General features: G+C 41.6%; 1 protein-coding gene across 1 annotated transcript; it reads left to right on the top strand.

Moving 5' to 3' along the window:
• The first annotated feature begins 6,122 nt into the window (after positions 1-6,122).
• Positions 6,123-15,690, top strand: adhfe1 (alcohol dehydrogenase iron containing 1). The gene is made up of 14 exons (XM_039003962.1): positions 6,123-6,251; positions 6,482-6,519; positions 8,451-8,494; positions 8,839-8,892; positions 9,140-9,294; positions 9,685-9,881; positions 10,207-10,284; positions 10,427-10,532; positions 11,546-11,698; positions 11,853-11,951; positions 12,090-12,168; positions 14,016-14,112; positions 14,353-14,510; positions 14,728-15,690. Exons 1-14 carry the CDS (start codon positions 6,199-6,201, stop codon positions 14,809-14,811), a joined length of 1,395 nt encoding a protein of 464 aa, XP_038859890.1. The 5' UTR covers positions 6,123-6,198; the 3' UTR covers positions 14,812-15,690.
• Positions 15,691-16,853: the final 1,163 nt, after the last annotated feature.

Genomic DNA, 16,853 nt, shown 5'->3' on the forward strand with positions numbered 1-16,853 from the left:
TTATTGTCTTCCAGAAAATACTATTTGTAATTCTCCATTTCTCAATATTGTCCATACTTTATCATCTGATAGAAATCCTCTATTACCCAGCATAACCTTAAATTGTTCCAATGATTTTTCACGGACAAAGTTAATGACTCAAAACCTTTTAGAGCTAATTATGTCTTGTGATGTTGACAATTTAAGTTGACAGATATTTCATTTAAACATCTCTGACATTCCATGAAAATGTGCATCTAACTTTCCTAAAAGCCATGAATTCAAAAAAAAAAATGTTTTCTCGTCAACACTAGCATTTTCCACCCTATTTTCTAAAAACGATTGGATACAATCCCTCCTCTGAAAGAGGAGCAGATTGATATGCTCACTTCTTTCTATTGCTCATTGACAGACCACCTAAGACAGTGACTGTGATCTGAATGTAATGCTTTTGGAGTTCTCCTCACACTAAGTGATTACTCACAGAGTCAACTGAGGAGGGATAGGATCACTGAGAGAAGCAGTAGATTAATACAGAGGACAAAGCAATTTCACGTCACATCAGTACAAACCCCTTTTACTGGACAGGGCCCTTCAGACCAGGAACCCTGGCTGACCCCACTGGCCAGAAGTCCCTTTGAAGTGCCAGGCTTGACCAGTAGGGGCAGGATATGGCCACATTCAGCTTGCTATCTTGATCCAGGGCTATATCATGTATTCTATAACAAACCGGAAAAGTCCAAGCTGAAATACTTTTTGCTCCATTATACGAAAGGGCAATAAAATCCAGATCCACAAACATTCTAAGAAAATTCAACAAAGGACCAAGATGTCTTCTGAAACACCTTTCCTAACAGCACAGCAAACATGGACTCATAAAACGTTGGGGTAAGTGTAAAGTACGTTGTGTGATATTATTATACATTGTCCCACACAATGACATATATGACCCCTTCACCTTGACAGGTCTGCTCAATTTAATTGAGAAACACAATGAGGTGTGCAGCATTGTAGGGTCCAAGTAACAGCCTACGTCCTACCACACCATCTTCAGAGATAGCTGCGCACATGGAGATGTTTCCCCCACGTTGTCCAGGTGTAACAGTATAACTTTAGACCGTCCCCTCGCCCCGACACGGGCGCGAACCAGGGACCCTCTGCACACATCAACAACTGACACCCACGAAGCGTCGTTACCCATCGCTCCACAAAAGCCGCGGCCCTTGCAGAGCAAGGGGAACCACTACTTCTAGGTTTCAGAGCAAGTGACGTAACCGACTGAAAGGCTGCTAGCGCGCACCACCGCTAACTAGCTAGCCATTTCACATCCGTTACACAGGCACTTGGACGGTTGCCAGTTGGCCATTGAGGTTCTGCCCACGGCGCCGAGTTTTGGCCAGGTTGAAGCCCGCAGGTTGAAGTATATCAACAAAGATATACTTGTGATGGTTCACAGTAGCATTAAGCAGCATCACCCTCTAAAAATATATTTTGGTTAGTTATTTTTACAGTACAGTTCCAATATGATAGTGTCAAGTAACATGTGCATCAAACAGTAACAGTGATATAGTATATAGTGCTGTACCTGAACATACTCGACCTGCAGTTGTTTCACCTGGTTGTTGTTTCTCTCAAAAGGCACCAGGGAAATATGTTCATACTGTAAGAAGACTGTAACATGACTTGTGAATTTACATACATTGTAATATGTCCTTTACTGTAAATGTAATGGTAAAGCATATTGCATATCCTGCAGACTTAACAGTTTTCTTGGCGAAAAGTTCTCATGATCAAATTGAAAGTTGATCTTTTCAAATTGGGGTGAACTAATCTGTCAGCCTCTGACATGGTATGTCCCGGACTTCATTAGACACAACAGTTCCCTGCCGTCTGCCTCCCTCTCTCTGATGTCCACCTCTTTGAAATTGTTATTAATATTTTTTTTCTACTCTTTCTCCCCAATTTCGTAATATCCAATTGGTAGGTACAGTCTTGTCCCATCGATGCAACTCCCGTACGGAGAGGTGGAAGTCGAGAGCCATGCATCCTCCGAAACACGACCCTGCCAAGCCACACTACTTCTTGACACAGTGCTCACTTAATCCAGAAACCAGCCGCACCAATGTGTCAGAGGAAACACTGTACAACTGGTGACCGAAGTCAGCGTGCATGCGCCCGGTCCACCACAAGGAGTCGCTAGAGCGCGATGGGAGAAGGACATCCCGGCCCGGCCAAACCCTCCCCTAACCTAGAAGACACTGGGCCATTTGGGTCTCCTGGTCGTGGCCGGCTGCGACACAGCCTGGGATCGAACCCGGATCTGTAGTGATGCCTCTAACACTTCGATACAGTGCTCTTTGACCTCTTTGACGGGGCTCATGCCCAGCTCTTTGACCTCTTTGACGGGGCCCATGCCCACCTCTCTGACGGGCCCCTTGTATTGTAAGTATTGTGAACATTGCATTGTGAAAGGCAATTACTTCACATGAAAGGTATTTCTAGATGAAACATTGATTAGATTTGATTAAAAAGTAATTTTTTGTGTGTGATTTTTTGTGTTGTACTAAGTCAATTGAAAATGTGCTTAAAGTTTTGAAAAAACTGCAGTTTTGATTATCTGTTTTGAGTTTTGTACTAAGAGTTGTGAAATTTTACCACATACTTGTGAAAATAGTACCAAAGCAATAAGAAAAACTGTAAACTGTGTGCATCCCAAATGGCACCCTCTTCCCTATATACTTAGTGTTCTGGTCAAAAGAAGTGTAGGGAATAGGGTGCCATTTTAGATGCACTAACTGTATGGTGTTCATACCCCTGAAGCAACCAACACATTTGTTCAAAATAGGTAGGAGATCTGACTATTTATATCATACTAGTCCTTTATATCACTGAGACCAACGAGAATAAATCAATTTGACCACACCGAGTCACTTTGATTTTACCACAGCCGTGTTGACAGGAGTGTTTCCGCAACGTGCCCTCTCTCCATCCCCTCTCTGCATCCCCTCTCCATCTCTCCATCCCCCTCTCTCAATCCCCTCTCTCTCCATCCCCCTCTCTCCATCCACTCTCTCCATCCCCCTCTCGCCATCCCCTCTCTCCATCCCCCTCTCTCTTCATCCCTCTCTCCATCCCCATCTCTCCGTCCCCCTCTCTCCATCCCTCTCTCTCCATCACCTCTCTCCATCCCTCTCTCGCCATCCCCCTCTCTCAATCCCCTCTCCCTCTCTCTATCCCTCTCTCCACCCCCCTCTCTCCATCCTCTCTCTCAATCCCCCTCTCTCCATCCCCCTCTCTCTCTGTCCCCCTCTCTGCATCCCCTCTCCCTCTCTCCATCCCCTCTCTCTATCCCCCTCTCTACATCCCCTCTCCCTCTCTCCATCCCTCTCTCTCCATCCCCCTCTCTCCATCCCTTTCTCGCCATCCCCCTCTCTCCATCCCCCTCTCTTCATCCTCTCTCTCCATCCCTCTCTCTCTCCATCCCCTCTTCCTTCTTGCTCCTTTCTCCAGGTTACATCGGGTCAGAAACAATGTGTCAGTAAGAGTGCCAAACCTGACAGCCCATTTCCTAATACTAAGCCTCCACTTATGTGACATCCGTGTTTCAGCGAATGCGTCCCAAATGGCAAACCTATTCCCTATGTGGTGCACTATTTTTGACCAGGGCCTAGTAGTGCACTACATAAGGAATAGGGCACAATTTGGGTCGCACCCTCAGTGATTCTGAATCACAATGGCTGGCTCTCATCCAAGGTGCCACCAGTCACAAGGTGTTACAATGCCACTGTTTGTGGCAGAAGACATTTTCGAGGACAGTTTGACCTTTTGCGGAGCTATCGACTCTCTCCTTCCTCTCGTTGCTCATCCAAAAGGGGGAACTCTCAGACCATGCATTCAAATGCATCTTATTATTACTTATTCATTACTATCATGTACACTTACTTGCATCAATTCAAATAAACGTAATATTTATGTTGATGTAAAAAGACTACAAGAGAAATTGCATGAAGCTGTGGACTTCATGGAAACTCCCTACCATATTCTCAAATAATTTGTGCTATGAATATTGCAGATGCATCATGTGGCCTGTCTATCCAATTAACATTTTTTCTGGTGATCAGTCTCATGTCACAAGCCCTCCACTGACCCATAATGAATCATTGTAATTAGATCCATGAGAGTGTGATGGAGAAAGCAAGACGTGTGTATCCGATAGTGATGATCTTCATGCAGTATGGATATAATGTACGTTATGTCATTTTCATTAGCTGTGTTATGAAATTAAATTAAATGCTGTAATGATGAATTAAAGGGCCTCACACACTATGACCCTGTATCTGAGAATAGAACAGAGTATTTCAAGATGGATGAGAAACAATTGCTCTGAAGTGAACAACAATACATTTATTCTATGAAAATTACATATTAAAAGATCTACTGGTATTCCACATGCAAATGTTATTAGGTGAATACAATTATTTATTTTACTTGTACAAAGTTACAAAAACTAAACAATTCATGATAAGCTAAATTAACTATAAATGGTATGGCATTGTGATGCCAATACCTGAACCAAACTCTCAAATCCACATCACAGAATACAACTCTGAAAATACACTTCTGAATACAACTCAGTTGGAACAATTTAAAATTGAAGGTACTCATTGGCTGATCTCTCATATTGGGAATGACAGTGCTGCTGCTAGGTGTTTAATGGGAGGAGCCCTTTCCAGCTGCAGCATGTTGGGACTGTTATACAATAACATTGTGTCTGTGCATCCCAAATGGCACCCTATTCCCTACATAGTGCACTAGTTTTGGTCAAAAGCAGTGCACTAAATAGGGAATAGGGTGCCATTTGGAACAGCCAGCTGTATCACAGTCTCAGAGAAATGGTGTTGGCTGCACCACGCTGATACTGAAAGGGCACAGAGAAATTGCTCTTTTTAGAGCAGGCTAAGGACATGGAGTTTCTTTCGCTGCCTGGCTAGTCTGTCCCCTCTGATACCATCATCACGGCACAACACGGATCTCCTCATGCCCTGGTTAACACCGGCCAGAGCTGACACATGTAGTGTAGCGGTGCGAGTGAACACAACACAGGTACTAAATCACTGTGAGTCACTTGGTGGAAAAAACCCATCCAGCTGAATGAAACGATCAGTGACGGAGGTATGGAGAATAGAGGTGCCTTTACAAGACAGATACTACGCATAAACATGATGTAAACCTAAGTCTGCTTCAAGTGATTTATCCACATGAACTGAGTGACTTTCCACTTATCAAACATTCAGTTACAGTAGCCAACATACCTTATTCCTTATCAGTCTCTTCCTTTAGATTGTCTGGTATCAGTGCTGTATATAACCATTAATAATGTCTCTGGGCTGGCACCTTGCAGGTTGTACAGTATATGTGGAAGATTAGAGGTCACAGGGGTAAGGGGACCACAGAATTAGAATTACCGCCATAATAAAACATATTTATATTTTAATGATGGGGACACCGGAAGTAGATATGAATGAAACGTGAGAGATTTCATGGTGACACACATCTATGGTGGGGAATACGTTTTTTTCCCAGGGCATTTTCACTCTCTAGTGACAACCGCAACAGTGGCAGCCTATGTGGTAAGGCAACTTTGGGGTTGACAGTCCGTTAGGCTGCGTGTTGCGTAAAGGCTAACTGTCTAAAGTGCTCTTCCTCACATCACTTGATGTAGGCTACGTAATCACATGTCTGACTGTCACTCACTGGCAGTAAAGGGCAGAGATGCTATTATTGATTGTTATTCATCCAAGTATGAAAACTAGGATGCAGTTATAGCTTAGGCCTATGATGTGCAATGAATCAATCTAAACCCCCAGGAGATAGGTTGTGATCTCAGCTGATCGTCGCCCTCCTTTTCCTATGAGTTGAACTTGATATTGAACATTAATATTTTGGCTGCCCTAAATTATATTTTGAATAGTAGGACTAGGCCATCTTTCTCTTACAGTTTGTTAACTCTACTGCCTGTTACAGTAAATGGAAATGGTGCTTTCCTCGTCATGACGTGAGTGGTAGAGCCTTGGGTAACCTCATAGGTCTGACCCATGTCCTATATCTTTTCACATTCGGTACAGTAAGGGGCGCTCGTGTATCAGTTCAAATTCCAGACTTCGACTCCCTCGAGTTGAACTCATAAATCAACCCAAAAGCCGAAGGAAGAAGTACAACATGGCAGGACGCGACAGGATTGTGCATTTGCTCAGGCAACTTGAAAAAGCAGCGTAAGTTGATTCCTAATCGCCAAAATGCACAAATACAAGATTGTTAAATGCACTTGAGGTAGTGGTTACTTAAGGTAGTTATCTAATATAGCTAGGCCCCTACCTAACTTGTTATGTAGTAGCCAGATGGCAGTGCAAGCATCGACGTCAACCCAACTTCGTTTCACTCGCGGGTTTGCGTCAAATGATTACACTGCTTATGAAAATGACGTTTTTTCCCCCATTTACAGGTGCAGATGCCCTGCCCATTCTCATACATTCCACCAAGGTAGTAGTTGGATAAAATAACCTGTTTATTATAACACACAGCGTTATTGTTAATTAAGTTAATTGTAACATGTATGTAACACCTAACACAGCTTCATGTGCAAAAGCTCTGTTCTGCCTCTCATTCAAGTTTTCTATGCACCTAGTGATTTAGCGCCACCTGGGGAAATTGTATTTATTTGTATCTAGGTTGCACTTATTCTATCGTACTTTCTTATGTGGTGTAATAAACAGGAAACTGTGCCCATAATTGCGAACATTATAAAACAGTTTCTCCGTGTCAAAATGCACATCAGCCAATTAAAATCGTTGATTTATTTACGCTTGAAAGAACGCTACATTGTAACTGGTCCCATCAGATAACCTGGCACACGTTAGCCCTATGCTAACCTCACCAGATGACCGTGATTATTTCCTGGAACAAAATTCCACATAGCCAATTATAAATTATGACTTAGATGGACTTGAACAAACAGTTTTCCATAATTGCAACCATAACAAAGTTAAGGACTCTCATTATCATCCTACAGATGGCAGTATTGCAGTAAAAGTCTCAGTTATTTTAAAGAAGCTTATCGCGAGTCCGGGCTCGAAAACATGTTGGCGAGCATCCACACTAGAGGAAAGTTTGTCAATCTACAGTAGGCCTACACCTGTCAATCAGTTGATCAACGCATCCTACAGCAGGGTGTAGACCTATTAATGTGGTAACACAGACCATTCAGTGCTTTCGGGTTGTGTTCATTGTCACATTTTTTAATATATATATTTTTTTATTTAACTAGTGAAGTCAGTTTACAGTGACGGCCAACCTAGGCCAAACCCTAACCCGGACAACGCTGCGGGTAGCAACATGGTGATTTCTTCCATGAATTCAAAGGCAGCCCGACTGAAAATGACAACACAAACAGCTGGGTTGCTCCTTTCCCCCTCCGAGCACCCGGGCCTCCTCTCCCAATCCGAGGCCCATTTCGGACTCAAGCATACCGCCTACGTCGACAACGGACTCAAACCCTACCACGCTCAGCGAGATCCCATTGACCCGCAATGAGTGGCCCTTGGCACTTATTTTTTTATTTTACTCCCTTTTACCCCCTTTTTCTCCCCAATATCGATCTTGTCTTATCGCAGCAACTCCCCAACGGGCTCGGGAGGCAAAGGTCGAGTCATGTATCTTTGAAACATGACCCGCCAAACCGCGCTTCTTAACATCCAATTAAACCAGCCAAGTAAACCCCCCCCCCCCCCCCCCCCGGACGACGCTGGGCCAATTGTGCGCCACCATATGGGACTCCCGGTCACGGCGAGTTGTGACACAGCCTGGGATCAAACCCAGGTCTGTAGTGATGCAGTGCCTTAGACCGCTGCACCACTCGGGAGGCCCGTGGTACTGGGCAATTCTGCCTTCCTTCCACCTGAGAACTGTGTCAGAGGTCTTACTCCTTTTAGCTAAAAATGACTGAAGGTTTGGTAACCAACTTACGTTAAAAGTAAGGTGGCACCCAGTGGCCATTTTATTTAGCTGCATCTAGCTTGCACTAATTCTATGGTACTTTCTTATGTGGATTGATAAACAGGAAACAGGAAGTGTTTTATTCAATTAAGAACATTTCTCAATAGTCTGATGCACTCATGATGATCTGCTGCCATCCTTTTGTTATGCCTGCATAAGCATAGCTCTTTACTCCGGTTTATTTATTAAAACCAGAGGTTTACGGAAAGCCTATCCCTGACTCTGGTTCAGTTCTTGAATGGAGTTTGGCTATCTTTTTTGGTTAGAAACACCTCAAGGAGGACAGTACACTCTCACTTTAAAAAATAAAATAAATGTGTACATGTGTACCACTAATTAGGGTCCATAGAAACATGGAACAAAACTGTGGTTGTTACCCTGTCACAACATGTTTTAAAGTTGTAATGTTTGTGCTCTAGCTTCAGGACATGACTGTGGAAGAAAAACGGATTATGCATTTGAGGTAACTTGAACTATTTAACCATATTTTCACTCATTTGACTTTGACATGGCCACAGAAGCTTTTCAAAATAATTAAATAAGCCCTACTAATAAGCAGACATGACAGTTATTAATTAAAGTAAAACCAACAATATAATCCAACTACTGTCATGAGGCTCAGCATAAAACCCCTTTTTAAAAAGATTTAAAGTAGTCTTTAGGCTAAAGTACTGCAAAAAAAGGTGTACTGACACTTTTCTAAGATATCTATTTCTCTATTTTATTAATGAAAAGTAGTCAACAGTATTCTTCCTTGGGATGTTGGCCAACGTTAACCATATTTTTCATGTTATTATTTGGTTTCAGATGGCGAGCTCAAACATTAGATATGGAGAGGGTGTCACACGGGAAATTGGTATGGTAAATAAGTCTCTGCTATTTGTTGATGCTATTCATGACAAGATATGAAACAACTCATGTTTACATAATATAATTGTTCTTCCTAAATGGTAAAGGGTTGTGTTCACAAGTAAAACGTTTCAATAATAGAAGAGACATGAACAGGCCTAAAATTGAAATGCATATGATGCTTTGAACATTAATCATATAAGATTTTGTCTAAGACGTGAATAACTCTCCTATTTTGTGATTTTCTTTTAAATTGCAGGATCTTCAGAACATGGGAGCCCGTAACGTGTGTCTTATGACGGACAATAATCTGTCTCAGCTCTCTCCTGTCGAGGCCGTGTTGGAGTCTCTAGTTCAGAACGGGGTTAACTACAAAGTTTATGACAATGTTCGGGTGGAGCCAACAGACTCCAGGTAACCCTTGTGCGTTCCAATTGGCACCCTAGCTATTCCCTATATAGTGCACTACTTTTGAACAGAGCAGGGTCCATAGGGCTCTGGTCACAAGTAATGCACTACCGTATATAGGGAATAGAGTGCCATTTGGGACACTTATTTTCAATGACTGTATTTTCTATTTAATTTATTTAACTAGGCAAGTCAGTTAAGAACAAATTCTTATTTACAATGACAGCCTACACCCAAGGTATGGCATACATCTTGACTGGAATTTCATCATTACATTTGATATTGATTATAGTTTTTCCTAATTTGGAGTAAATGTATGGATGAAAAGCGTAATACAAAAGTCAATCAAGGGATGAATTTTCAATAAAGTAATCACTTTCGCTCTTTAATATACAGCTTCAAGGAGGCCATAGCTTTTGCGAAGAAAGAAACGTTTGACATTTACGTTGCTGTGGGTGGAGGCTCAGTGATTGACACCTGTAAAGCTGCCAACCTGTATGCCTGCCATCCCGACGCGGATTTCCTAGACTTTGTCAATGCGCCTATAGGGAAGGGAAAGCCTATTACAGGTGCTCTCAAGCCCCTGATCGCAGGTACTATGACCCCCAGTCACAATTACACACTGAGGTTAATAGGTTTAGGAACTAACTGACCCTGGTACACTGGACCATTTAGAATTTGTTTTATGTACACTGTATATAAATGTGTGTTTACTATGACTATTATAGATTACAGAGATTTTTTTGTGGATGGTTGTGCACACCTGATCTTGTTAGACTGTACCTCAAATCCTCTCAGGGACGAAATTAATATGTCATACACTTTTAGAACAATTTAATGGATGTGCAGATATGGAGTTTTCCTAATATAGGCTAAACTTGTACATGTTAGTCACATGGCAACTATTTTTCTCTTAAGTTCCCACAACAGCAGGAACTGGCAGTGAGACAACAGGTGTTGCCATCTTTGACTTCGAAAAACTGAAAGCAAAAACTGGTAAAAACACTTTGTCAGGCCACAGCTATCTCTCTCCTTAGTTGCATTGCTGGCCTCACATTCAAATGATAATTCAATTCATACTGTATGTTGCAATGTATGACTCAGTATGACTTGCTTGTCTTCTGGTTCATCTATTCAGGCATCGCCAGCCGAGCCATTAAGCCGACTCTTGGAATAGTGGATCCCCTCCACACTCTGCATATGCCCGAGAGGGTGGCTGCCAACAGCGGTTTTGATGTGCTATGGTATGTAAATATACTGTATTCAGTGCATTCGTAAAGTATTCAGCCCCCTTCCCCTTTTCAACATTTTGCCAGTTGAGGACTTGTGAGGCGTCTGTTTCTCAAACTAGACACTCTAATGTACTTGTCCTCTTGCTCAGTTGTGCACCGGGGCCTCCCACTCCTCTTTCTATTCTGGTTAGAGGCAGTTTGCGCTGTTCTGTGAAGGGAGTAGTACACAGCGTTGTACCAGATCTTCAGTTTCTTGGCAATTTCTCGCAAGGAATAGCCTGAATTTCTCAGAACAAGAATAGACTGACGAGTTTCAGAAGAAAGTTCTTTGTTTCTGCCCATTTTGAGCCTGTAATCGAACCCACAAATGCTGATGCTCCAGATACTCAACTAGTCTAAAGAAGGCCAGTTTTATTGCTTCTTTAATCAGGACAACAGTTTTCAGCTGTGCTAACATAATTGCAAAAGGGTTTTCTAATGATCAATTAGCCTTTTAAAATGATCAACTTGGATTAGCTAACACAACGTGCCATTGGAACACAGGAGTGATGGTTGCTGATAATGGGACTCTGTACGCCTATGTAGATATTCCATTAAAGAAATCTGCCGTTTCCAGCTACAATAGTCATTTACAACATTAACAATGTCTAAACTGTATGTCTGACCAATTTGATGATATTTTAAATTAACAAAAAAAAGTGCTTTTCTTTCAAAAACAAGGACATTTCTAAGTGACCCCAATCTTTTGAACAGTAGTGTATATTGATCACATTCAATCAGTCAGTCTGTGTAACATATTATTATGTTTTTAAGGCTACATTCACATCTTTTATCAACTTATAAACCAAAGAACTCATTCATCAACATGCTTCTCTCTACCGACATGCTGCAGAGGCCTTTGACCTTTTCCCCACTCTGTGCTCTTATGACGTCAAGGTGGTGCCAGATAGAAGTGACTGATTAGAAAAATAGGAGTTGGATTAAGTTATTTTCTTCATCTGTTCTCTTTGTGTGTCCTTATGCAGCCATGCCCTGGAGTCCTACACGGCTCTTCCCTACAACATGCGCAGGCCCTGCCCTCCCAACCCCATCAACCGGCCGGCCTACCAGGGCAGTAACCCCATTAGTGATGTCTGGTCCAGACATGCTCTGAATGTAGTGGCCAAGTACATGAAACGGTAAACGCCTTCCTAATGAGGCTTCCACTAGTTATTCCACAGTTGTATCCCCTAAAAATCACTTCTGTCTATTTTGGAATATTATTATCAGTGGTTTCTTATTATTAGTGCTGATGTAGAAGATGTCATCAACTGTTCACTTTCTCCCTCTAAGGGCGGTGAACGATGCTGAGGATGTAAAGGCCAGGTCCAGCATGCATCTTGCCAGTGTGTTTGCCGGGATCGGGTTTGGAAATGCTGGGGTCCACTTATGGTAAAGTAAACATATGGTTCATTACGCCTTTATAATGATTGAAACTGCACGCATCCCCTTCCTTATATGAATAGTTACAGTGTGTCCTGTGATTGATGATTAATGTGACTGATAAGACCCTTTTTGTTCATTTTCTAGCCACGGTATGTCTTATCCTATTGCTGGAAATGTGAAGACTTACATGGCTAAGGGCTACAATGTGGATCACCCTGTCGTGGTAAAGCTATTCTGGTCCTTTTCTTCGTTTTAGAACCAATACAAAGCAATCTTATTATTGAAAAATGTCTGTTAAATTTGACCTTTATATAATTGAAAATTCTATATATTTAGTTCCAAATATCTATGATCTCTATAACCATAGTTTTGACACTGATATAATGTATTTTCATTGGTATTCTGCTCCATGTTTGATATATACACTGAGTTTATAAACCATTGAGAACACCTGCTCTTTCCATGGCATAGACTGACCAGGTGAAAGCTATGATGCCTTACTGATGTCACTTCAATCAGTGTAGATGAAGGGGAGGAGACAGATTTAAAGAAGGATTTTTAAGCCTTGAGACAATTGAGACAATGGATTGTGAATGGGCCAGACAAAATATTTAAGTGCCTTTTGAATGGGGTATGGTAGTACCCGTTTGTATCAAGGGTGCAATTCAATATTAGGAAGGTGTTCTTAATGTTTGGTATACTCAGTGTATATTTACAGGTAACTGCCAAAATAAAGGAAACACCAACATAACGGAAACACCAACATTAAGTGTTTTAATAGGGCGTTAGGCCGCCTTCGCATAGATTCTACAAGTGTCTGGAACTCTATTGGAGAAATTCCATAATTTGGTATCTTTACAAAAAAAAAAAAAAAAAGAATCTCTAGTGGTACTGCGATGCAGTGCCTTAGACCACTGCGCCACTCGGGAGGCCCATAACTTGGTATCTTGTTGATGGTGGTGAAAAAACGCTGTCTCAGGTGCCTCTCCAGAATCTCCCATAAGTGTTCAATTGGGTTGAGATCTGGTGACTGAGACACACACAATCTTTAAACCCCCTATACTCTTTTGTCTCCTCTTTCAAAGTCACTGAGATGTCTTCTTCTAGCCATGGTAGCCAAAATACTGGGCAACTGGGCATTTTTATGCATGACTCAGCATGATGGCATGTTCATTGTTTAATTAACTCAGGAACCTCACCTGTGTGGAAGCACCTGCTTTCAATATATATTCTGAGCAGAAATGTTTACGCAACATGTAAAGTGTTGGTCCCATGTTTCATGAGCTGAAATCAAAGATCGCAGAAATCTTCCATATGCACCAAAAGCTTATTTCTCTCAAATGTTGTGAACAAATTTGTTTACATTCCTGTTAGTGAGCATTTCTCCTTTTGCCAAGATAATCCATCCACCTGACAGGTGTAGCATATCAAGAAACTGATTAAACAGTATTATCATTACACAGGTGCACCTTGTGCTGGGGGCAATAAAAGGTCACTCTAAAATGTGCAGTTTTGTCACGCAACACAATGCAACAGATGTCTCAAGTTTTGAGGGAGAGTGCAATTGGCATGCGAACTGCAGGAATGTCCACTAGAGCTGTTGCCAGAGAATTAAATGTTCATTTCTCTACCATAAGCCGCCTCCAACAGCATTTTAGAGAATTTGGAAGTACGTCCAAACGGCCTCACAATCGCAGACCACGTGTAACCACGCCAGCCCAGGACCTCCACATCTGGCTTCTTAACCTGCGGGATCTTAACCTGCGTGATCATCTGATACCAGCCACCCGGCTGCGCCCCTGCCCAGTCATGTGAAATCCATAGATTAGAATTGAATTGATTTAATTTGACTGATTTCCTTATATGAACTGTAACTCAGTAAAATCTTTGAAATTGTTGTGTTAATATTTTTGTTCATTATACTTAGTATCCCTCATTTACTGAAGTGTTTCCTTTATTTTGGCAGTTACCTGTATATAACAAATATATTGTTTCAGAAATATGTATCTCCATTCACAGTTTAACTATCAAGCATTAATAGTTCCCATGTGTTGCTCTTCTGTCCCATAGCCTCATGGTCTGTCCGTGGTTCTGACCTCTCCTGCTGTCTTTGCCTTCACTGCCAGTATGTGTCCAGAGCGCCACCTGGAGGCAGCAGAGATACTTGGTAACAGCAACTCTTCTCTACAACACCCCCAACAGTGTTGTCATTAAATACTAACACAAATATATTCTCAATTGTAATTTCCTTTTACCATGGCTTAGTCTCAAATGGTAATCTATACCATAAACAGTGCTCTGGTTAGTGCAGTGTAGGTGCAGTAAGAGGTGTCATGCATGCGTGGCACTATTGTTTCCTCACTGATTTTGTGACGTCAAGTTCACATCCCTCCATGTCTCTCCTCAGGGGCTGACGTGAGCAACACCAAGAGGGAGGACGCTGGGCTGCTCCTGGCCGACACCCTGAGACAGTTCCTCTATGACCTGAAGGTAGAGGACGGTCTGAGTGCTGTCGGCTACACCAAGGATGACATACCTGACCTAGTGAGAGGAACAATACCTCAGGTAACTACACATTAGAAATGTTTCACATTAGATGTGCAAGACATGTTCTTTCACGGCCTGATGAAGACTATTGAGCCCAGATGTTGGTAATAAACCCACAAGCAAGGAGAGTTTAGTGAGCCAGTGCTACTTTCCTTTTTCATTACATGTACTATGTCTCTTTTTCTGACTGGCATTTCCTCTGTCTGCCCCTGATCGTGTCACTGGTCTCTTGCAGGAAAGGGTGACAAAGCTGTCTCCTAGGGAACACACAGAGGAAGATTTGACTAATTTGTTTGAGGCCTCCCTGAAGCTGTACTAAGACTGGCTCTCTTATGCGTCATCACCCACTCTCATACTGTACCTGTGTGAGATGATAAGAGCCCAAAGGACTCTGTGCTATTTCCTATACAGCACACTACTTTTGACCAGGACCCATATGGCTCTGGTTAAACATTGGGCACTATATAGGGAATAGGGTGCCATTTGAGACGTAGCCTCTCACCGGTTTGCCATCCCATTCTCCCTTTATTGATAGATACAATTAAATGATAAGGTTCCTTATTTGATTATACAGTATATTACCCCGATTTCAAATGTTGGTTTTGGTTTGTATGTACTACAATATAGTACACCGTTGCTGTCATGTTCCCCTCCCCATTCATTTGAGAATAGACTACTGGTCTGGACTGGACTACATTGTTATGACAGTGTTGCGTCATTCTTAGAAGTGTACTATTCTTTTAATCTAGTTTCCAGATTATTCAGGTTAACTGTTATGTAAAGTGTGCCCTAATGCTAAGAAAGTCTGATCTGGCTGCTTTTAAGTAGGTTAACCCAGGAGAGCACACTAGGCGAGCTTTTAAGGTCCATTGAGAGAAAGAGAGCCAAGTTAAGGTATCAATATGATACAGAATATCATTGCATCCCAAATGGCATCCTATTCACTTTTGGTCAAAACTGGTGCACTATATAGGGAATAGGGTGCAATGATATTTATCCTTATTAATGATAGATACTGTATATTGACATGGAAATAAAGTTACGCTAAATCCTCATTACTGTTAGGTCTTGATGTAAAGCAGGACATAACTGGATGTCAAAATAAATGCATTTTAGGATACAGAATCATTTATATTCAAAACGTACATGACTCTGATCCCTTAAAATCATTAAATCATTTTAGTTTCTGTTTTCTTTGCTTGTCTTGGCAATGTTTCTACTTTTTTCACTCCTGTTCATATATGCATATATCAAATTAAATGTTTTCTGAATAAGAAAATAAGAATTTCAATAGATTAAGTATTGCAATTTAATTAATGGTAATTTAAATGTGTGAACACTTTTTTTGTGTGTGGGCTACAAATGAATGAGGAGTAGACAGAAAAAAATCTGCAGTACATTATACTTGTGTTTTTACATGGCAATGATTTAAAATGTTAATGGTGGATCAATCTTACTTTTTGTTGAGCTCAGTTTTGTTTCGCATTCGTGTGAATCAAAATGACAGATTGCAGATGAAAATAGATTCAAAGGTGTCAGCGAGTTCGAAGAAACACTGTATGCGACTTGCGTGTGTGTGATGGATAGAAAGGGTGTGTGTGTGACATGCGTGTGAGGTGTGTATGTGTGATGGAGAGAAAGGGTATGTGTTACTGTGTTTCTGTGCAGTGGGATTAGTGACACTGGTGTTATTTAAAGCGGCGTGCTATAGTGTGGAGCTGCTAGACAGTGTCTCAGACACAGCAGGAGAGGATGCAGAAGATCTATGTGCAGAGTGATGGGCACTTTGAGGTGTTCACCACTGTCTTCTCCCCACAAGGTGAGTACCACCTGCAATCCTCTCTGTTTCTCAGTGTATGAGTGCTGATTTAGGATTAGTTTTGCCTTGAATCACAATTAATAATAATGCATGAAGAGGAAGTAACTTATCCTAGAGTACTCTGATACTCTTGATCCATTACGGCCCCAGTTCTATTATGGGCTAGTCTCATGTTGTCATACTGTCCTGGTCTTTATTGAGGTTGTTATTGTGCATAGAGGATTCATTTATTTGCTTTTTCAGGGTATTTTCATTAACTGGTTTTCAGTAGCCTATCATAGTTTTGCTGTCATCTTGCCTAACAGCTCTTTATGACTTCATATCTACCCTTTTTTTATCAGCTTGTAGAGCAAGAACAAGATACAGGCCTAGGGAAGCAGTGAAGGTATGTTAATGATTTCTCATTATTGAGAGCTACATGTATAGTAAGTCGCAACCAGAACATCAAATGTATCGCAAGCACAGATGTGAACGATCTAGTGTCAGGATGACGTTCTGCAGAGGATCAAGATGTGTTGTCATTTAGACCAGAGGAATGGAGC

Source organism: Salvelinus namaycush, chromosome 11, assembly GCF_016432855.1.
Source record: "Salvelinus namaycush isolate Seneca chromosome 11, SaNama_1.0, whole genome shotgun sequence".
NCBI classification, from domain to species: domain Eukaryota; kingdom Metazoa; phylum Chordata; class Actinopteri; order Salmoniformes; family Salmonidae; genus Salvelinus; species Salvelinus namaycush.